The sequence below is a fragment of the Mesoplodon densirostris genome, chromosome 4 (genome assembly GCF_025265405.1).
Source record: "Mesoplodon densirostris isolate mMesDen1 chromosome 4, mMesDen1 primary haplotype, whole genome shotgun sequence".
Taxonomy (NCBI): Eukaryota; Metazoa; Chordata; class Mammalia; order Artiodactyla; family Ziphiidae; genus Mesoplodon; species Mesoplodon densirostris.
The window spans coordinates 130,809,236-130,832,163 of NC_082664.1; the positions used below are offsets into that span (position 1 = coordinate 130,809,236).

The 22,928-nt window shown below is 40.8% G+C and overlaps 1 protein-coding gene across 5 annotated transcripts in view; it reads right to left on the reverse strand.

Annotated features, from left to right (window-relative positions):
- Positions 1-22,928, reverse strand: part of TLN2 (talin 2) — a 457,102-nt gene that overhangs the window by 150,081 nt on the left and 284,093 nt on the right. For all 5 annotated transcript variants that reach the window (XM_060097246.1, XM_060097247.1, XM_060097243.1 and 2 more), the window contains 5 exons: positions 12,174-12,329; positions 6,854-6,955; positions 6,036-6,112; positions 3,334-3,514; positions 2,316-2,429 (listed from right to left, as the gene is read on the reverse strand). In XM_060097246.1, the coding sequence (XP_059953229.1) occupies positions 2,316-2,429; positions 3,334-3,514; positions 6,036-6,112; positions 6,854-6,955; positions 12,174-12,329 (630 nt within the window). The remainder of the gene's footprint in view (positions 1-2,315; positions 2,430-3,333; positions 3,515-6,035; positions 6,113-6,853; positions 6,956-12,173; positions 12,330-22,928) is intronic.

A 22,928-nucleotide genomic window follows, 5' to 3' on the forward strand; every position in this document is an offset into this window, starting at 1 on the left:
TGCTGAATGGCATGTAAATTCCCAGTGCTTTTTACTCATGTTATGTTTTCTTTAAGATCTTGGAGAGAAAATTTCTGTAGCTTTATGTAGGTAAATTCAATTTAAAAGATGAAAATAATTAGTATCTCATGTGGCTTCCCTGGTGGCGCAGTGGTTGAGAATCTGCCTGCTAATGCAGGGGACACGGGTTCGAGCCCTGGTCTGGGACGATCCCACATGCTGCAGAGCAACTAGGCCCATGAGCCACAACTACTGAACCCGCGTGTCTGGAGCCTGTGCTCCGCAACAAGAGAGGCTGCGACAGTGAGAGGCTTGCACACTGTGATGAAGAGTGGCCCCCGCTTGCCACAACTAGAGAAGCCCTCGCACAGAAACGAAGACCCAACACAGCCAAAAATAAATAAATAAATTTACAAAAAAAAAATTAGTATCTCATAATAATACCGCACAGTGGCAACAACAACTGTTGCTAATTTTCATCTTGTTTTTTAGAGAATGGGGTTAGAATTAGGGTGTTCTAGCTCATGAGTGTTCTATCAGCGTAGCAATTGTCTTTTGTTCACAAGATGAATGTCGTGTTGATGCGGCACCTTTCCTGGTAGGGTTTTGGGAGGTGGTTGTCAAGACCCCTGCTCTGGATCCAGCTCTACCACTAACAAATGATATGACTTTGAGCACATTTCACCCAACTCCTGTGCCTTTCATTTCTTCTACTGTGGAATCTCACTCAGTGGTCTTTTAAAACCTTTCTAGTTCTTATACTTCATGTTCATTTGACCCTATAAATAGCAAATTCTGTTTTTGGCCGTTTCTGGTCTTAGCCAATAAATGCTCATTTATACACTGGTAATGATGATCCTATGGTAATATAAGGTGCTGATCTGCTTCCCAAAACATTCCCAAAATATTAATCTTGGTTCAGCATATGTCTAGCACTAAAATATTTTATATAATAACTCTTTGAAAATTGGTGAAACAAGAATATTAAATCCAGATATTTTAAAACCTTCTCTCACAACTGTGCTGGATATGGGAGTCTGCCATATGTATTTTCACTCTCAAGCTCCCCAAAGCAAAATATTTAATGACTTCAGGGACCTGGGAGAAACAACACTAAGGATGCTGCAGCCTGTAGGTACACAAGTACACAAATGAAAAACACCGAGCAGGGAGAACTTGGAGGCAGTTATCCTGGCTGGACAAGATGAGGCTACAAATTGTGTCTTGGTTCTGGCCCTGTGATGGTCCAGCAGTCTTAAAGCAGTGGTCTTCAACCCTGGCTGCATATTAGAATCACAATAGGGAGATGAAAACCCACTGATACCCAGGCCCCACCCCCAGCAACACTGATTTGTTTGGTCTGACCTGGGCCCTAGGCTTCGTCCTTAAAACTCCTCAGGTGATTTTCATGTGCGAAGCAGGGCAGGGAAGGACAGCGATCGCCAGTGGTTTGCAAATGTGTACACAAAACAGTTAGGAACTTTACTAAAATGCAGATTCTGATTCAGAAGTTTGGGGTAAGGCCTCAGATTCTGCACCTCTTGCAAGATCCTAAGTGCTGCCAATGCTGCTAGCCTGTGGATCACAACTTAAGTAGCAAGGGGCTAGACAATTTCATGCAGCAGCAGCTACAGGAAGGCAGCTAATCGCCCTGCCTCACTGAAAAGCTCAATAGTAGTAACCCAGTGGTTTGTGAAGCGTGGTCTCTGGACAAGTAGCAGCAGCACCTGAGAACTTGCTGGAAATGCAAATTCTCAGGCCCCACCCCAGACCTACTGAGTCAGAAACAATGGGGGAGGGGCCCAGCAATCTGTTTTAGCAAGCCCTCTGAATGACTCTGATGCTTGCTCAAGTGTGTGAACCATTGGTTAATACTAACAACAAACCTAGCTAATACTCACTGGGCTCTCACTATGTGTTAGGTGAGGGACTGAGAACTCTTCACATGATTGGATTGTTGGGTCTTCACAACAGCCCTACTCAGGGATGACAAAATGGAGGCTTAGAGAGAGTAAGCTGCCCAGATTCACACAGCCACTGAGCAGTAGAGCTGGAATTTGGGCCCAAATGATATGACTCGAGTCCAAGTTCTTAGCCCTTATGGGGTACTGCCAACAGCCCGTAGCACCCTATGATTCTCTCCTCCTGTGGTGCAGCCTAGAGATGGAGACTCCATCTCTTGAAAAAATATGGACTTCCAACTCACCTAGCTGGAGACAGAGATTCACCTCACTGAATCCAGCCAGAGCACAGAACCCTGTTTTCTGCCCTGGTCTGGGAAGAGACATCGAATAAAAACACTGAACAACACTTACCATATCCTGGCCGAGAGGCGGCAGGGAGTCAAGTTCACTGAGGTCGTCCTGGGCCTGTTGGACAGCATGCATGCTCGTGTTGATGGTCCCCATGAGGGCCTGCTGGGCCGAGGTCTGCAAAGGTAGGTAACACAAGAGGTCACACCACACTCCTGGACTGGCAACACAGGCTCTACATGAGCAAGGAAACTGGACCTGAGATCATGAGAAAGCAGCCCCGGGGTCATCTCAACAAACTGACTGAACCAGCTCCTATTTCAACGGGGAGCCAGAAATAGGTATTATAATACATTAATAGGACACTGAATATGAGTGTTTGCAATAGGGTGATTCTAATCAGCAGAGTGTGGAGAACAAGAAGGCTCAGAAAGAGTCTCTGCAGGGGAGCTCAGGGGACCCAATCCTTGAGTGCTCAGGACAGAAGGTCTCCTGCACAGGAATCACGTGGGTGTTACATCAGAACTCTTCTTGGTAAATAAGATTCCACCCAAACTTACAGTCAACATGCTTCTCCACTCAAATCACTTCCGGACTTTAAGGCTCTTCTGCTTTCAAAAAGTTCTTGCCCCAAAGCATGGGATTCCAGAGCAGGCCTGAGAGAGGCCCCAAGTCAGGTAGACCAGCACAGCAGAAAGAACCAATGATCCGCTGGGGGAAAATGTGTGGATCGGAATAGACTTGGTCTACTTCTAAGCCTCTCTGAGGGGTATCTGGGCTGATGGGCAGGCAGGGGAGCAGGGTCCTATCCTTCTCTCACAAACCACGTGGAGAGGCCACTGGTCCTTGTCCAGCCCTAAAGGACACCTGTGGTCCTAGACAGGGCATTGCCAGAGCCACCCATTTAAAAGAAAACACACTGGGAATTAGGCATTGGGACTGCACAGCTGAAGAGCCAGGATTCAGACAGGAAGTAGTGAGAGTGAGGATGACACACACAACCTATCACCAGGCTGGTGTGGCTCCCTGGACACCAAAGGCAGCATAGTGACGAGCAGGGCAAGTCCCCCGGTAGCCTCACCAGCGGGGGCATGTGGCCTCGGTGCATCTGTCCAACCATGACCTGCTGCTGTGGGGAGGGCATGCTTCCAACGTTGAAGGTCTCGGGCCCGCTGGAGCCGGAGCGCATCACGGCCGGCAGTGCCACTGAACCATGCTCCACCTTCCCGGTGCGATTGAACTGCTGCTGCAAGATGGTGGACCTAGGGGGACAGACACGTTGGTCACTGCGAGGTGGCCATTCACAGGGAGTGTAATAAGATACCACAGGTATCACCAGTGTTCACTGCTTCATGCTATGGCAACCAGTTTCCAAGAAGCAAATACAGACAGAATTGTGAACGAAGTAGCAGCACTAAAATGTTTCAGCAGAACCCTGAGATGAATGAATCCTTTTATAATCAGTAATATAAATAGCTACTCCCAGTGTATCTAATTGATAGATTCATGGCATTATGCTATTAGTTGTTCTTTAAAAAGACACAAAAAATAATGATGTTCTAGGCATAAGTGAATGCTTTGGATAGACTGATCTATTATTTTGTAAATTCTACCTGAAATAGCATTCATTCAACACATATCTACTGTGTGCCACGTTCTATTCTAAGCCCTGGGGACAGAGATCATTTATCCTTAGCTTGAAGGACGAAGTGTGGAAAAGAACTTAAAATCTCCCACAGCTTAGCTCCCCTTCCCCAGGTCAAAAGCCATTGACCACAGAGGATGTTTCAACACCTTAGGAGCCCTGATGATTGGCAGACTTTGGCTCTCTTCCAGATGATTTCAACTTAAGTCTGGGAAGACTCCTAGGGCATCTAATAAAAAAACTGTCAGTTTTTTAATTTCTTGATATTTTCCTGGAATGAGCAGTGAGTGCAAAGGACTTTGAGCATGAAGGTAAGAATCTGAGGGTGGTACAGGTGCCTCAAAGCCCAGTGGACAAACCCACAGGGAGAGTCTGGGTCAGTCTCCAGGGGGCGGGGTTGCTGAGCAGCTGCATTAAGGCACAGGAGCCTCTGTCCCAGGGTTCTGGAACCACTGCAGGTCATCATTCCCTGTTGTCCAGGACAAAGCTTGTGAGCCAAGCTAGGATTCCAAGCAACAGGCATCTATGTAGCAACATTAACATCTGCGGAGGGGCTGGCACTAGGGGGGGGTGGATCTATGGCTCCTCTCGGAGCTCAGCTGCATTGCAAGATCTCAGCCAATGTCTAATACAGGGGGAAGTGGAAGGTCTAGTGATGAGGAACTCCCCTGGGCCACTCTTCCTGCTTGCCATGACCAGACCGCACCATGATGCCCTCTGCATCAGTGGGGAGGGTCCCAGCACTCGGGGCTCAGACACTTACTGAGCTGCTCCTAGGAGAAGTTCAAGCACAGCAGGGTCCTAGGAAGTGAACAGCTCACCCTACTAGGAGGTACTAGGTTACTAATGTCCATCTAATGGTCATTAATAATTTCAAGAAATTAAGGTCTTTTGCCAGAGGGTAGCAAGTAATACTTGAAATGCACCACATCAAATTTGGTTCCAACTTGCGTACGAATAAGGGACAAATGGAAACGCACCTTCAAGGGGATTATGATGCAAACTGTGAGAAAGTGTACAGAGTAGCAACATTAGAGAAACAATTCCTATTACCAGACAACTTCAATGTGCTGGAATATGTTTGAACTCTCCGGCAGTGCACTATAGGAGACATCAGAACACCTGAATCTGAGTCCTGGCTCTGCCACATGCATGCATCTCAACTAACCTCTAGGAGCTTTGGTTTCCTCATCTATGAACTGGGGATGATAAAATCTAGCCTACCTTTTCCACAAGGGGATGCTGTTGAGATCAAGTGAGACAGCAAGATGGACACACACAATAAAGTACAGACAAGAAAAGTTATTACTGCAATGCTCTATTTAACATCAAGGGAGTAGCTGAATAGGTTTTGGTCAACAAGTCTCACTTATTAGATGTTACTTAATTTTAATAAATCTCAGTTTCCTCATTTATAAAATGGAGCTAAATTGAGATTATTCCGAATTTAAAATGATGATAATAGTAAACATTTATTATGTACCAGGGATTGTTTTATGTGCTTTATTAGTAACTCAATCATTAAGTTCAAACTTATGAGGTAGTACGATCCGTCATTATTCTTATTTTATAGATGAGATGAAAGAGTCAGAGAAAACTCATAATGTCCCCAAGGCCACACATTAGAAAACAGACCCCAGATTTGAACCCAGTAACTCTGGCTCCAGGGTCCATGTTCTTTTCATTTTCCTCTGCTGCCTCATGACATGTGTATCAAGCGTGGCAGGTAAAAGCATCCCATCAACAAAAACTCCTCTACTGGCTAGGCCCCTAGCCCAAAGGTACAGAATTAAACTCAGTCTCCAGGCTCTGATGATAATGATGCAGTTTATGAGATTTAAATCAGAAATTCAGAACAGGAGTCATGAAGGTTCACTGGGTCTAAAGATGGAATTAAGCACTACATCTTGTTCAGTGTCTCCCTGAAGTCCCCAGCCACCACCGCCCAAACAAGACACCCTCAACACTGATGACAATGGTCTGGGGACCACATTTCGAGAAGCAAGACTCATCTATCTCATCCACTATCACCTCCTCCACGTGAGGGACTGCAGGGCAACAGCCCGAGAGCTGGCACGAAGAAACCTGCCCTGTATCCAGGGAGAAGGCAGTTCTCCAGTGCTCTTAAGGATACTTACTTTTTGGGGGAAACGGACTCTTCTAACATAGTTGACTCCTCATCGCCCTCTAGTCCAAATCTATCTTTACTTTGTTTCTGAGGTAAAACAAGACAAAAACAAAAGTCAGCAGGTCTTGACACAAGACCCTTTTAAGAGGCCTTTTAAAATAAGCCACACAAGCAGATCTGTTAAGGTTTACCCCAAATTCCTTGTATTGGATAATTAATAAGTGATGGGTGAAACAAAGCAATAGTAATGAAAAAGAAATATATTATTTAATATAGAGAGATATATAATGTCTTCTGTGTACATTACTGCACAATTTTATACCGTTAAAATCAAGACATAGATATTAATATTCTGGTAGAACTTGGCTATTTTTGTGGGCTGTATCTTGAAGCCCTAGGAAAGGTATACCACTATGGCATATAACCCCCCCATTAAAATAGGTTAAAAAAAGAGAGAGAGAGAGAGAGAAGAAAGAAAAGGAACATCTTCAGACCCTAAAGCCAGTTTCTATAGAGGCTGGAAAGCATAACAATTACCTAGAGAGGAAGATGCTGAGGGGTTAGCCAGGCTCATTCATTAGCTAAATGATGCACTATTGCTCATGACCTGGCAGTCAATGACAAACATGAGCTGCAGCAAAATCAGAAATTCTCCTAGGATATGAGGTCAAAGACTTCACATTTAAGCAATCTTAATGTTAAAGATTCAATTAGTGAATCAAGTACTTTACATGAGGTGTTTGTTTGTTTGTTTTTCAGGTAGCTTCATCATCTAAACTGAGTCTTTTAATAAAGAAGTGTTGTCCAATTTGCATCAGTATGAAATACCTTTTTGAGGATGATGTCAATGTAGCCTGCAATCAGCTGGGATATTTGCTCTCCCTCAGTGGTCTGTACTGAATAGTAGCTTTCCTGATATTCCCCAAAATCCTGGGGGGACAAAAACCCACATTAGAAGAAATATAGCACATCAGCAGTTTTAAAGGTGAGGGGGTCCAGTTTTGGAACAGGTTCTGGCATGGATTCACTTTTTCTTGCTTGTCCCCTCTAAATACAACTGAACTTCCTAAAATTTATTCAACAAGCAATGGTAAAGGGCTCTGAAAGCTGGAAAGGTGGATTGGCTGGTGACCTCAGGACCTGAAGAACCACAGTCTGAGGAGTTCTTGAGTTTTGTTTTAGATCCCATACCCCCAAGACTGGGTGCTGGAGAGGGCTGAAACTTGGAACGTCCAACAGGAAGTTCCCAAAAGCCTGTTCTCTTTGGCCAAGGGACCAGGAGAGGGGAAGCCCAACAGAGACCTAGTTGGGAGCCTCAAGCAGCTCCACAACCTAGGTTGTTGCTCACCAGTACCTGCAAAGCAGTGAAAGTCTGGCCATCCCAGGCCCTGCTCCACAACCCAGGCAGGCAGGTGATCTGGTCACTTTGCAGCAGTGGCCACAGTGAAGCCCTGTGTCTCCCTCCCCTCCACCCAGTGGCATAAGTAGATTCAGGCTCAGTAGCTTCTACCTCCCCTAACAAAGATCATCCAGCAATAGCAGGTGGCCCAAGGAAGTACCTTCTTCCCCCACACCCCAAGCACCAACAGGCTTTGAGCAGGAGCCCCAGCAGAGTCAGAAGTACAAAGCAATCCAGAATAGCATTGCAAGGGCTCAGAAAATAAACTGCCATTGCAACTCAAGTCCACAAAGACTTGAACACTAGAACACTACATACTAAACCTAAACAAGGTGACTGTCTGCTACAACAGAAGATATAAATACGATCAAGAGTCTCCTATTATCATAACCAAAACATCTAGGATATAATTGAAAATCACTATTCATGTCAAGAACCAGGATAACTACAACGTAAAAAAAGATAATCAACTGATGCCAATACTGAAATGAAGCAGATGTTGGAATTATCTGATAAGGTTTTTTTGATTTTGAATAATAAAATATGTTTCAACACCCAATTACAAATTCTCCCAAAACAAATGAAAACAATAGAAAGATTCAACGAAGAAACCCAAGTCATAAAAAGGAACCAAATTGAAATTTTAGAATTAAAAAATGCCATAACTGAAGTAAAACGCACAGGATATAAACAGTAGTATGGAAATGACAAAGAAAAGAATCAATAAACTTGAAAACAGATCAACAGAATTTAGTCAAGTGAAACAACAGAAAACAGATAAAATACAACAGAGCTTCAGGGATCTGTGGAACAATTTTAAAAAAGACCTAATGGGAGTTCCCTGGTGGCCTAGTGGTTAGGATTCTGGGCTTTCACTGCCGCAGCCAGGGTTCAATTCCTGGCTGGGGAACTGAGATCACACAAGCCATGTGGCATGGCAGGAAAAAAAAAAAAAAATATATATATATATATATGAAAAGACCTAACATCCATATCATCAGAAACATGGAAGGAGAGTAGAGTGTGGGACCCCCCCCCCAAAAAAGTATTAAAAGAAATAATGGCTGAAAACGTCTCTGAATTAGTTAAAGACATAAACCTACAAATTCAAGAAGCTAAGCAAACCCCAAAATAGAATCAACCTAAGAAACCTACCCCAAGAACTTTTAAAAACTAGATAAAAGAAAAACTTAAAAACATCCATAGAAAAGCAACATATTACCTACAAAGGAATACCAATCCGATGACAGAAAATTTCTATTCTGAAACCACAGAGGCCAGAAAGAAGTAGAATGACACTTCTCAAGTGCTAAAAGAAAAGAACTGTGGATCTCAAATCCTGTATCTGGCAAAATTAACCTTCATGAATGAAGGGGATAGAACATTATCAGATGAAGGAAAACTAAGAATTTGTTGCTAGCAGACCTACCTTTAAAGAATGGCTAAAGAAAGCTCTCCAAACATAAGGAAAATGAAAATGAAAGAAGACTGGGAACTTGAAAGAGAAAGAACAATGAGATGGATAAAAACAGAAGTAAATGTAATAGACTATCCTTCACCTCATGAGTTTTCTTCAATTTTATTTTATGGTTGAAGCAAAAGCTGTAACACCATCTCATGTAGTGGTCAATGTATACAGAAGAAATATTTAAACAATTATACTCAAAAAGTGTGGAGTGTAAACAGACCTAAATGGAAGTAAAGTTTTTATATTTTATTTGAAGTGGTGAAACATTGATGCCAGTAGGTGGTAATTAATTTCATACATATATGATAGTATATAGAATAATTACTAAGAGCACTATAAAAAGAAATATGCTCAAAAAGATTATAAATAAAAATGGAGGGCCTCCCTGGTGGCGCAGTGGTTGAGAGTCCGCCTGCCGATGCAGGGGATACGGGTTCGTGCCCCGGTCTGGGAGGATCCCATATGCCGCGGAGCGGCTGGGCCCGTGAGCCATGGCCGCTGAGCCTGCGCTCCGCAACGGGAGAGGCCACAACAGTGAGAGGCCCACATACCGCAAAAAGAAAAAAAAAAAAAAAATGGAACTCTAGGGACTTCCCTCGTGGCACAGTGGTTAGGAATCCACCTGCCAGTGCGGGGGACATGGGTTTGAGCCCTGGCCCGGGAAGATCCCACATGCCGCAGAGCAACTAAGCCCTGTGCACCACAACTACTAAGCCTGCGCTCTAGAGGGCATGAGCCACAACTACTGAGCCCACGTGCCACAGCTACTGAACCCCACGTGTCTAGAGCCTGTTCTCTGCAACAAGAGAAGCCACCACAATGAGAAGACCGCTCACTGCAACGAAGAGTAGCCCCCGCTTGCCCCAACTAGAGAAAGCCCATGCGCAGCAGCGAAGACCCAATGCAGCCAAAAATTAATGAATTAATTAATGAAAAAATAAAAAAAAAATGGAACTCTAAAAAATGTTCAAGTAACCCACAGGAAGGCAAGAAAAATAGAGAATAAAATAAACAAAAATAAATAAATAAAATGGTAGACATAATACCTAACATATTAATAATTAGCTTAAAAGATAATTGGCCTAAATACATTAATTACAAGAGTGAATTTTAATAAAAAGCACAACCCAACTCCATGCTCTCTACATGAAATTCATTTAAAACCTAACAATATAACTAGGTTTAAAGTAAAAGGGTAGAAAAATATAACATTCAAACACCTAATTTAAAAAAGCATGAGTGGCTATACCAATGTAAGATAAAGCAAACTGCAGAGCAAAATCTTTACTATGAACAAAAGAACATAATGATAGAACAATTTCTCCATTAAGAACATAGCATAATCTTAAATGTATAGATACAGAACAGCAGAGCTTCAAAATACATAAAACAAAAACTGATAGAGACGAAAGGAGAAATAGAAAAAATCCCCAATTGCTGTTGGGAACTTCACTCTCAGGAATTGTTGGAATTACTAGACAGAAAATTAACAAGGATATGTAAGACTGAAATACCACCAACAGCTAACAGGATCTAACTGGCATTTATAGGACACTACACCCAACAGCAGAATGCACATTCTTTTCAAGCACTCATGGAACATTCTCCAAGAATGATCATATCCCTGTGATATAAAACAAACCTTAAAATTCTACAAATTGAAATCATACAAAGTATGTTCCATGAACATTAACAGAATCACAGTACATCTCATTGACCATAAGAGAAACAAACTAAAACTCAATAACAGAAAGACAGCAGGAAAAATCTCTAAACACTTGTATATTAAATTAAAGCTGGGTAAGAAGGAAAGAAACTTTACAGGTTATAAACTTTAATCCAACTTTAATCCAATGTTTAATCCAAACATTGATATTTGTTCTCTCTTTTGCTTCAGGTAGTTACTGCAATTCGCAACAGTTTTTAATAACTTTTTGTTTTTAAAAAAGCAGTTCTGGGGTCTAGCTTAAAAAGACCAATAGTATCAAAATGTATATAACAAAACATAGCTACCTATCCCTGCCCTACCCATTCCCACCTTCACTTTCCATCCCCCGCACAACTACTTTGAATCTTTTCAGCAATTTCTTCTAGTATTTCTAAATAACATGTTTATATTGATTTCTTGATTTTTCTATTTTAGGAATTATCCACAATTACCTACAATGGAAGGTGAGAACTTAGTTCGCTAAGTGTGAACACCTACTTTTTAAGGGCCATGTGGATACAGCTGTTACTCACTACAGGAGGAAAGAAGGTATGTTTTTTGAAGATTCCTCCCAACTGGCAAGAGTCTATCAATCAATGATCAAATTAGATAACTAATACTCCCACCAAGGTCCCTTCCTTATACCTTTTTTCTGATGCCCTATTATAAGATCTTGCCTAGATGCAGTTATTTCAAGTGTTCACAAGAGCTGGAGAAGAGTACAATTCAGGAGTGCTGAAGAAATTGACAAATGTCAACACTTTCTGATTTCTCTCATGGCTCGATATGTGCTACAAAATAATTGCCCTACCGATTCTCACATACCAATGTGGCTGGCTACAGTTAAGGCCACATGGTATACTCTGCTAAGAGCAGATACTGAGATTGGGAGGAAGAATTCAGAGGTTTAAACGTCTGGAACAAACATTCTCCCTACTTGCCATGTATTTCACTTTGAGCATTTTATTATCATCATCTCATTTGATTCTGACAACTCTGTGAAACAGGTATTACTACCCCCATTTCACAGCTGAGGACATTAAGGCTCAGAGAGGAGAAGTAACTTGAGCAACGGCACAGAGCTGGGAATGAAAGCTGATTTCGAATGCTACCCCACAGTCTATGCTATTTCCACCATACAACAATGTTCTCTTCGTAGGCAGGCTGGGAAAACACAGCTTGGCAAGTTGTCACAATTCTTAGGAACTTCTAAAACAACTAGAGATGAGGAGGGAGCCTTTGTATGGGCCTCAGAGCATTATAAAGTTGCCTTTTAGGGTATACTAGGCATGGCATCGGGACCACAGAGACTGAGAATCATCCTTGACTGGCTCTTTCTAATTAAAGAACTCAGATAGACTTAGAGCACTAGAGAGGAAGAGGTGGCCAATGAGACCCAGCTCTCAGACATCTCGCTCACTTCTGGACCAGTGCCCACCCCTGCCCTCATGGACCCCCACCATCTGTCCCTCTCCAAGGGCAGGGAAACCCAATGGGCTTGTATTGTTTCCCCTGCCCCACGATATCACCCAAGGCCATGCTGGCCCACTCACTGCCTTCAGCCAGTCCCTACCAGTGTGAAGCTCTTGGGTGAGGCTGCCCAGCGCTTGACCGTGGTGAGCGGCCACTCCTGCAGCACTTCCTTGGTCTTTTCATCCACGCGCATCACCGAGTCCTTGGTGATCCCCAGCAGGCGAGGCACCAGCTTGTTCTTGCCTTTCATCTTTTCCTGAAACAGGAGGTACCAAGAGTCAGTGCTCTTCCTCTGAATACATCTGATTTTTCCAAGTTATCAGTGATTTCGTGATGTTTTACCTACAGTCAACATACAACACTGTGTTTCAAAACAGTCAGGGCTATCGGAAAACCAGAATTTTACGACTAGATAAATGACTCATAAATTAAAGGAATGGAACTAAAACAGCTATCAGAAGACTGGAAGGATCCACAAAAGGCACACTTCCTGGAGAGAGATACTGTCCAGGAGGGCAGGTTGCTCCAAAAACAGAGATTGTGACAGAAAAAAGATATCCAGAGAAAAAGAAGTTAAAGTGAACTCCAAATATTATCACTCCCAGTAGCCACCTCAGTGAGTAACAAAAAAGGGTTAATGTGGAATTTAAATATGGCACTTTAGCTGTTTAGAATTAACTACAACTGCCAGAGTAGCATCTTCTCATTACTAAACACATATAATCACTGAAATATATTTCCATTTGGGTTCTTCATTTTGGTATTTTTATTTATTTCTTTATTTCTTTATTCATTCATTTGTTCGTTCGTTCGTTCATTTATTTATTTATTTATTTATTTATGGCTGTGTTGGGTCTTCATTTCTGTGCGAGGGCTTTCTCTAGTTGTGGCAAGCGGGGGCCACTCTTCATTGCGGTGCGTGGGCCTCTCACTATTGCAGCCTCTCTTGTTGCCGAGCACAGGCTCCAGATGCGCAGGCTCAGTAGTTGTGGCTCACACGCCTAGTAGCTCCGCGGCATGTGGGATCTTCCCAGACCAGGGCTCGAACCTGTGTCCCCTGCATTAGCAGGCAGATTCTCAACCACTGCGCCACCAGGGAAGCCCCCATTTTGGTATTTTTTATGTGTATCTACTGACCCTTAAAAATATTTTATGATTAGTTTTAATAAAAAATAGTCATCATGCCTATTAAAATAATGAATCCCTACCTCACACTCGTGCCACAAGAAATTCAAAAAAGGTAAATAATTTAGGAAGAACACATAGTTGGATATTTTTGTGATTTCTCAGGGGGAAATGACTTCTTAGCACAAAAGCTAAAATAAAAAAAATAAATAAAGGAAAAGATTAAAAGCTGTAACTATAAAATATATGGACTTTGATACATTTTTTTAAAAAAGAAAGAGAGAGTGGAAGAAAAAGAAAGAGACCTCACCATAAAGAAATTAAAAGGCAAATGACTGGGGAATAAATATCTACAACATATAGTATGATAAAAGATTTCATACACTTCATATATAAAAGGTTATCATAAATCATCAAACATAAGTGGCAAAGAACATGAACAGAAAATGTTTAAATAAGTAACTAGATAATAAGCAATAAGATAAATTTTCATGTATATGTAATAGTTTTTTAAAAAAATTAATAATTAAAGAAGGTATGAAGGGGGACCACTACTCATGGGCATTTTAAATAGCAAAGCCTTTATGGAAGAAAAGCTTTAAAATTCAAAGGTTTAAGATTCAAAGCTTTAAAACTGTTTCTACTTTTAACCCAACTTGCTTTTCAAAACTTATTCAAAAAGAACTTATAAATGTGTATAAAGATTATTCTGCAAGAAGGATCAACTAGAGTTTATCACAGTGAAAAACTAGAAATAACCACCAAAGTTCAACAACAGGAGATATGATAAATAAATTATGGTACATACAAATAATAGACTACAACTATTAAAAATCATATTATAGGAAAACAAGTGGATTCATAATAAAAATTTATTCACATTAAAAAATTAAAAAGTCTGTACAGCATGATCCTACATGAAATAAAATTTTAAATAGAATTTTCAGAAAATTCATTACATGACAAAATGGGGCCAATGATCATCTCGTACGATTTGTATTTTTTCGTGCACTTTCCCTTTTTCAAAAAACTTAATACACATTCCTATTGTTGTCAGGAAAAAAACAAACTTTTCAAAAAATATTTGCAGAAACCTAGCAATGCCCAAACCACTATTACCAGAGGAATACACATACAAATTAGCACAAAGCACGCAAGCATACACGGGTGTGTGTACAAGGGGACAGGCACTTAAAACAAGCCAGGAGTGTGACAGATACTTAACAATCATTATCCATTCATTTTCAGAGCATCCCCCAAATGTTGGCAGCGGTGGCACCATCATCATCATCATGCCAGTCTTGAAATGAAGGAACCAGCAACTTGCCCATGGCAAACAGTAGTAAGTGATAAAGCCAGGATTAGAACACAGATTTCAGCAGCTCAAAAACATCTCTGACTTCAAAAAAGACTGTCTACCACAGTATACTACTTCTGATGGAAGCAATTAGAGAAAAGGCAAAAACACTCCTCCCAGCCCCTGTGGGCAGTTCATAAACTGTCAAACAGTGAAGGTCACGGCACACCTCCAGTTTCCTCCCAAGAGGAGGAGATAAAGGCATTAAGAATCTGTGTGGGTGTCTGAGGAGGGGAATATGGCACTGTAAGAACCTCCGAGTCCTTAGGAAAAACTCAGAGAATAGTCAGATCCTTTGTGGAGAGGCCAGTTCCACCCGGGGTGATATCAGCGCAGGGTGGACCATGCCAGTTCACATCACTTGGCTTCAGGAGCCACACAGATTTACGTGGAGAGGTTCCAGGCAGCTAGTTTAGTCACACAGGATTGGTACCAGCCCAGCTGCTGGCACCAGGAAGGGGATCAGAAATAAAATATGGTGTGCAGCTGTTGCCTTCCTCCTTTCAAATCTGTACTTTCCCCGTGAGGGGCTTTGGGGTGAGGGAATACAGGATCGTGATGGATTGCCCTGACTCCTGTCGAGATGGTTCTGGCCTGGGAGAGGAAACCAGAGTGAACAAGCAAACAACTTACAGTGGGCATTCCATTAGAAGGTCATGACTAGGGGGGAAGGCTATATAAGGAACTCAGAAAATACTGCCACTCAGCAACACAGACCACCATCAAGGTATTTCAGTGGCCTACCCGCAAAATGCAGAGCAGCTGGAGAAAGTTAAAACAGCGATGGGCCCGGCTCTGTGCTACTGATATAAGGGGCTCCCCTGACAGAGGACCTGCCTTAGACCCTCAGTGGCAGACCTGCATGATAGAAGGTCCAGAGGCAATAAGGCTCCCCCTTCCTCTCCAAATCTCGAATCTCAGTCCACTCCACACGTCTCCTTTCCAGTCTTCCAACTACAGACACCAGCATCCTTTATCTCCAGGAGAAGCAATTAGGCTAGACAGGATGCAGTGAAGACCCGTCTCTCGTGCAGACACACACAGACTGTGGGTGCGAGTCTGCCAGCTATCTAGCAACTTCTCTCTCGAGGCAGTCCTCATCAGGTTGGTTTTGTTTTGAGGATGTGTCGAGCTCACATAACTTACAGGCAGGAAAAGGTATGTATTCTACCAAGGAAAGTCAGGATCTACTAATAAGCCCTGCGCTCCTCTTTCAAGTACATCTCAACCATTACTGTGGGTTCGGTCCTGGCAGCTGGCTGTTATCAATCCTGCTCAGCCTCGGGCTCTTCTCACAGGTGTGGATATTGGCTGATTCTGACATCACCTGTGCCTTACATCAGATTCGGACTTGGGTGGAGGGATGCCAGTGGGCTAAGCGTTGGGCATGCTTTGGCTCTAAGCCCAACTTCAATGTGGCCTAAGCCTGTGATCCAGCTGTGCTCACCAGAGTTCTATACTGGCTTCCTGCCAAAGTGCTGCCTTGTGTGCTTTGCTGTGTCATCAGTATGCTTTTTTCTTTTAGGAGCACGCCAGAAAGGGATGGCTGCTCCAAAGCAAAATGGTGCTAAAGACCCTGTTCATTAGCCATTTCTCTCCCTAAAACAACTGGCAATCCATTTTGATTTAATTCATGATTCTGAAATGCTCTGAATGCCCTCTGTGATGCTTTTACAGTTGAAGGGAGAAGAGGGTCAGCTCCCAAGGTATCTAACCCTCAAGGCTCTGGTTATGGTTGCAGGGAAGGTTAAAGGCAAGTTTATAACTCAGAAGGTTTCCACAAGGGTTTCCAGGAAAGAAACAAGATCCTTTTCAAGTCATGGGAAATGCCTTACCGTTCCTTATGGGGTTCTGAAAAACTTATCAAGATAAACTGCAAAAGATTTCAATGAAAGAGGAAGACTGTAGATGTTTACAGCTCCCATTTATTGAGATCATTTGTGCAACAGTCCCCTTTTCTATATTACTTCCTTTAACCTCATAAAAAGTCAGCACTCTTGGTGAGCAAGCTGAGGTTTAGAGATGGAAGGGAAAGTAACTTACCGAAGGTCAAACTAAGTGGCAAAGCCAGAATTCCAAACCCAGGTCTTTCTTTTCGAAGGATATGTTCTTAGCCACTGAGAACACTGCCACATAAGAGGCTCATTACAGACATCCTCTCTATTGGGGTCAGCAAACTATGGCAGGTACTAAATCCAGTTTTCTGCCCCACCCCCGCACCTCTTTTTTGGCCTGAGAACTAAGAGTGAATTTTCTATTTTTAAATGGTTGAAAAAAAAATTAAGAGTAATAATACTACATGAAACGTGAAAATTATATGAAATTGAAATTTCACAATCCATAAATAAAGCTTTACAGAAACACACCATGCTCATTTATTTATATATTGCCTACTGATTTCAGGATACAAGCACAGAGATGAGTGGTTCGACTAGGAAAGGCTAAGACATTGACTACCTGGGCCCTTTACTAAAAAAGTTTGCCAACCCCTGCTCTGTATCATGAACTCTAAAAGCTAATGAAAAGTTGGAGGACTCAAGGGCCAGGAATTAGGGAATTGTGAAGAGGGTTAAGGAGTTGGGATAACCTAGAATGTATCAAATATCCCTACATTCCAGCTACTACATTTCTTTACATACATTACCTCCCTTAATCTTCATTAGAGCTCTGTAAAGAATTACCATTCCCATTTTTCACATGAAGAAAGTGAGGTTTCAGAAGGTTAAGGATGTCTCTCCAAGTCACGAGTTTCTGTCATTTCTCACATAGGCAATATTGTATCAAGAATTCTAGGCCAGTCTTCCCGACTCCAACACCCAAGCACTTTCTATTATAACAATATAAAATACAGTATGAAGTACCCTTGAACCACATGGGTTTGAACCAGGTGAGTTCACTTCTTTTCAATAGCTAATACTACAGAACTACATGATCCATACGGGTTGAATCCACAAATGGGGAACCGTGAATACAGACAAACTGCAGGTACAGAGGGCCAACTGTAAGTTATACGTGGATTTTGGACCGTGCAAAGGGTCGATGCCTGCTAACCCCCATGTTGTTCAAGGGTCAACTGCATAATGCTCTGAATATTAGGACAAGATGTACACAGATACAGAGGAAAATATGACGGAAGGACCTATAAACATATCAAACTAGTTCTCTCACAATATATACTGATCTGAAGGCCATGTGGTATGATTAAGTGTGTTTAATATCAATATTTACATTTTATAAATTATGATTTCATTGACTTATTTAATTTAGGATTTCAAATAGTCTATCCAAGTAGTGAATGAATCACTTTTTTGTTTTGTTTTGTTTTGTTTTTTGCAGTACGCGGGCCTCTCACTGTTGTGGCCTCTCCCGTTGCGGAGCACAGGCTCCAGACACGCAGGCTCAGCGGCCATGGCTCACGGGCCCAGCCGCTCCATGGCATGTGGGATCTTCCCAGACGAGGGCACGAACCCGTGTCCCCTGCATCGGCAGACGGACTCTCAACCACTGCGCCACCAGGGAAGCCCTGAATGAATCACTTTTAACGTACTTCTTAAATTATGCCAATGAACTTCCTTCACAATTTAATGGTATGTTCAGATTGGGGGGTCTAGAGAAGTCTGTTATTTATGCCTTTAAAACACATACTGTCCCTTACCCAAACAATTTGGTGTGTGCATGTGCTATTCTGTGTGTGATGTCTTTTTACCATATATTCTAAATGGTTGCACTTATTTATACACACACAGGTTATTTCATGCTGCTGACATATGTGTTGTAAATTTACCTGCTCTATTCATTGAATTTAAAAATAAATCTAAAAATTAAAATGACTTTATATTGTTATAACATGTATAAGGATCTGCACACTGAAAATTACAAAACGTTGATGAAAGAAATCAAAGAGGATCTAATATTATGTTCATGGATTGAAAAACTCAACATAGTAAAGTTACCAATTCTCCCCCCATTGATCTATAAATTCAATGCAGTGCCTATTAAAATCCCAGCTAAGTTTTTTGTAGATACAGACAACCTTGTTCTAAAGTGTTCATGGAAAGGAAAAGGACCTAAATTAGCTAAAACAGTTTTGAAAAAAAAGAAAAAAGTAAAGAGAATCATTCAGCTTGAATGATTTTTTAATGCTTACTATACAGCTAAAGTGATCGGGACAGTGTGATTATCAGTGGAAGGACCAACACAAATCAGTAGAACAGAATAGAAATAGAAATCGATTCATAGCAATGTATTCAAATGAATTTTGACAAGGATACAGAAAAAATCCAGTGGAGGAAGGATAGCCCTTTCAAAAAACAGTGCTGGGGCAACTGGACATCCATAGGCCAAAAATGAACCTTGACCTAAAAACCTCACATCTTATACAAAACAAACTCAAGTGGGGACTTCCCTGGTGGTCCAGCAGTTAACAATCCACCTTCCAATGCAGAGGACATGGGTGCAACCCCTGATCAGGGAACTAAGATCCCACATGCTGCGAGGCAACTAAGCCTGCACACCGCAACTACTGAGCCAGCCCCCTCTGGAGCCCAAGTGCCACAACTAGAGAGAAGCCCGCACGCCACAAGAAAGATCCCGCGTGTCATAATTAAGATGCGATGCAGCCAAATAAAATAAAATGAAAATAAAACAAAACAAACTCAAGGGGACCATGGACCTAAATGTAAAATGTAAAACTGTAGAACATTTAGAACTAAACACAGGAGAAAATCTTTGAAGCCTAGAGTTAGACCTCTCAGACATAACACTTAAAGCAAGATCCATAAAAGTAAAAAAATGATAAAACACCCATCTTCAAAATTAAGAACCTGTATTCTGTGAAAGACCTTGTCAAGAGGATAAAAAGACAAGTTACAGACTATGAGAAAATATTCACAAATCACATTTAACAAAGGACTTGGACCTAGGACATATAAAGAACTCTTACAATTCAAGAGTAAGAAAAAAAATCTAACTTGAAGTTGGTCAAAAAAACACGAACAGACATTTCACTGAAGAGGATATACAGATGGCAAATAAGCACAGGAAAAGATGTTCAAAATCATTAGCCATTAGGGAAATGCAAATTAAAACCACAATAAGATATCATAAAACATCTATCAGAAAGGCTAAAATAAAAAAAAAAACAATGATAACACCAAATGCTGAAGAGGATGATAAGAAACTGGGTCACTCATATTTTGCTGGTAAGAATGTAAAATGGTACAGTCACTCTGGAAAATAGTCTGGCTGTTTGTTATAGTGCTAAATGTGTTCTTACCATATGGTTCAGCAATTGTACTCTTGGGCATTTAGCCCAATAAAATGAACACTTCATTCTCACAAAAACCTAAACACAAATATTTATAGCAGCTTTATTCATAATAGGCACAAACTAGAAACAACCCAAATGTCCTTTAGTGATAAATGGCTAAACAAACTGGTACTTCCACACTATGGAATACTATTTGGCAATAAAAAGCAATGGACTACTGACACACATTATGACTTGGAGAGATCTCAAGGGAATTCTACTAAATGAAAAAAAAACCTCAAAAATTTATGTATCATATGATTCCGTTTATGTAGTACTTTTGAAATAATAAAATTATTGAGACAGACAATAAATTAGTGGTTGTTAGGGGGTACAGAGACCAGGGGAAGGGAGTAGGGTGTGAGGAGAAGCAGGAAGGGGTGGGACGTGTGTATGGCCATAAAAGGGCAGCACAAGGTATTCTCTATGGAGTAGAGCTCAATATCTTGACTACAGTGGTGGTAACACAAATCTACACATGAAAAAAACTGCATAGAACTAAACACACACACACACACACACACACACACACATCAGTACAGACAGAACGTGAAATCTGATTAACGTCTATGAACTGTACCAAGTCGATTTCCTGGTTGTGACACTGTACTACAGTTACCATTGAGGGAAACGATGAAAAGGGAACTCTCTGTATTATTATTTATTTTTACAACGTTACTGAGATATAATTCACAACCATACAATAGACCTATTTAAAGTATCTAATTCAGTGGATTTTAGTATATTTTCAGTTATGTGCAACTATCACCACAGTCAATTTTAAAACATTTTCGTCACCTCAAAAAAGAAAAATCCTGTACCATTAGCTATTACTCACATAGGTCCGCTGATCCCACCCCAGTCTTAAGCAACCACTAATCTACTTTCTGTCTCTATGGATTTGCCTTTCTGGACATTCTATATCAATGGAATCTTGTGACAGGCTTCTTTCACTTCACATAACATTTCCAAGATTCATCCATGCTGTAGCATGGAGCAGTACACTTCATTTCTTTTTATGACCAAATAATATTGCACCTTATGGATATACCACATTTTGTTCATCCATTCCTCAGCTGATGAACATGTGGGTTGTTTCCACATTTTTGCTAAATGCAGCTATACACTTTCATGTACAAGTTTTTCTGTGGACATGTGCTTTGAATTCTCTTGGGCATATATACCGAGGAGTAGAACTACTAGGTCATATGGTATCTCTATGTTTAATAACTGAGGAAGTGCCAGACTATTCTCTAAGGTGGCTGCACCATTTTACATTCCTACCAGCAGAATATAAGGGCTCCAGTTTCCCTACATCCTCACCCATACTTGTTACTCTGACTTTTTGATTCTCTGAATTATTTTTCCAACTTCCTGTGAATCTATGATTATTTCAAAGTACATAGTTAAAAGTATGATTCTGTTTATCTTTGTTAAAAGACAAACAATCATAGCAAAGAGTAATAATAATTTTGTTTTTCATTTCCTAAAGTTATGCATTTAAAAAAATTTGTTTATGTCTTACCACACTTCCTATAACTTCCAAAACAATGTTAAAGGGTAACTTGTTCTGATCCCAATTTTTATAGATTTCTCTCTAGCACTTCTCTGTTGAGTAGAATGCTGACGACAGGTTCAAAACATTCTATCCTGTTGAGGAAGTACACTTTTATTCCAGCATTTAATGGAAATTTTTATAATGAGTACCTGAATTTTATCAAACACCTTAGTGGCTTTATCATTTATCAATTGATCACATGATGCCATCTTTTCCAGCTTTATTTAGACATAATTGACATAGAACATTATGTAAGTTTAAGGTGTCCAATATGATGAATTGATATATGTATATATTGAGAAATGATTACCACAGTAAGGTTAACACATCCTTCACCTCACAAAATTACCTTTTTGTAGTTGCTATGATGAGGACATTTAAGATTTACACTCTTAGCAAGAATATTAAAAGCAACAAGAGAAAAGCAACAAATAATATACAAGGGAACTCCCATAAGGCTATCCATTGATTTTTTCAGCAGAAACTCTGCAGGCCAGAAGGGAGTGGCAGGACATACTTAAAGTGATGAAAGAGAAAAATCTACAACGAAGAATACTCTACCCAGCAGGGCTCTCGTTCACATTTGATGGAGAAATCAAAAGCTTTATGGACAAGCAAAAGCTAAAAGAATTCAGCACCACCAAACCAGCTTTAAAACAAATGCTAAAGGAACTTCTCTAGGTAGAAAAGCCCACAATTAGAAATAAGAAAGTCATGAAATGGAAAAGCTCACTGGTAAAGGCAAACATACAATAAAGGTAGGAAATCATCTATACACAAAGCTAGTAGGGAGGACAAAAACAGTAAAATCATCTGTATCCACAATAAGCAGTTAAGGGATACACAAAAGAATTAGATGTAAAATATAGTATCAAAAACAGTAATCGTGAGGGGAGGAGAGTACAAATGCAGGGTATCTAAAATGCATTTGAAATTAAGAAATGAGCAACTTAAAACAAGCAGGTATATACATACACTGCTATACAAAAACCTCATGGTAACTGCAAGACAAAAATCTATAACAGATATACACACAAAAAAGAAAAAGGAAGCCAAACCTAACACTAAAGATAGTCATCAAATCACAAGAGAAGAGAACCAAAGAAGAAAGGGGGAAAAAAGACCTACAAAAACAAACCCAAAACAATTAACAAAATGGCAATAGGAACATACATATTGGTAATTACCTGAAATGCAAACAGACTAAATGCTCCAGCCAAAAGACACTGACTGGCTGAATGGATACCAAAACAGGACCTGTATATATCCTGCCTACAAGAGACTCACTTCAGATCTAGAGACACATACAGACTGAAAATGAGGGGATGGAAAAAGGTATTCTAAGTAAATGGAAATCAAAAGAAAGCCGGAGTAGCAACACTTAGACAAAAATAGACTTTAAAATAAAGACTCTTACAAGAGACAAAGAAGGACACTACATAATAATCAAAGGATCAAATCAAGAAGAAAATACAACAATTGTAAATATATATGCACCCAACATAAG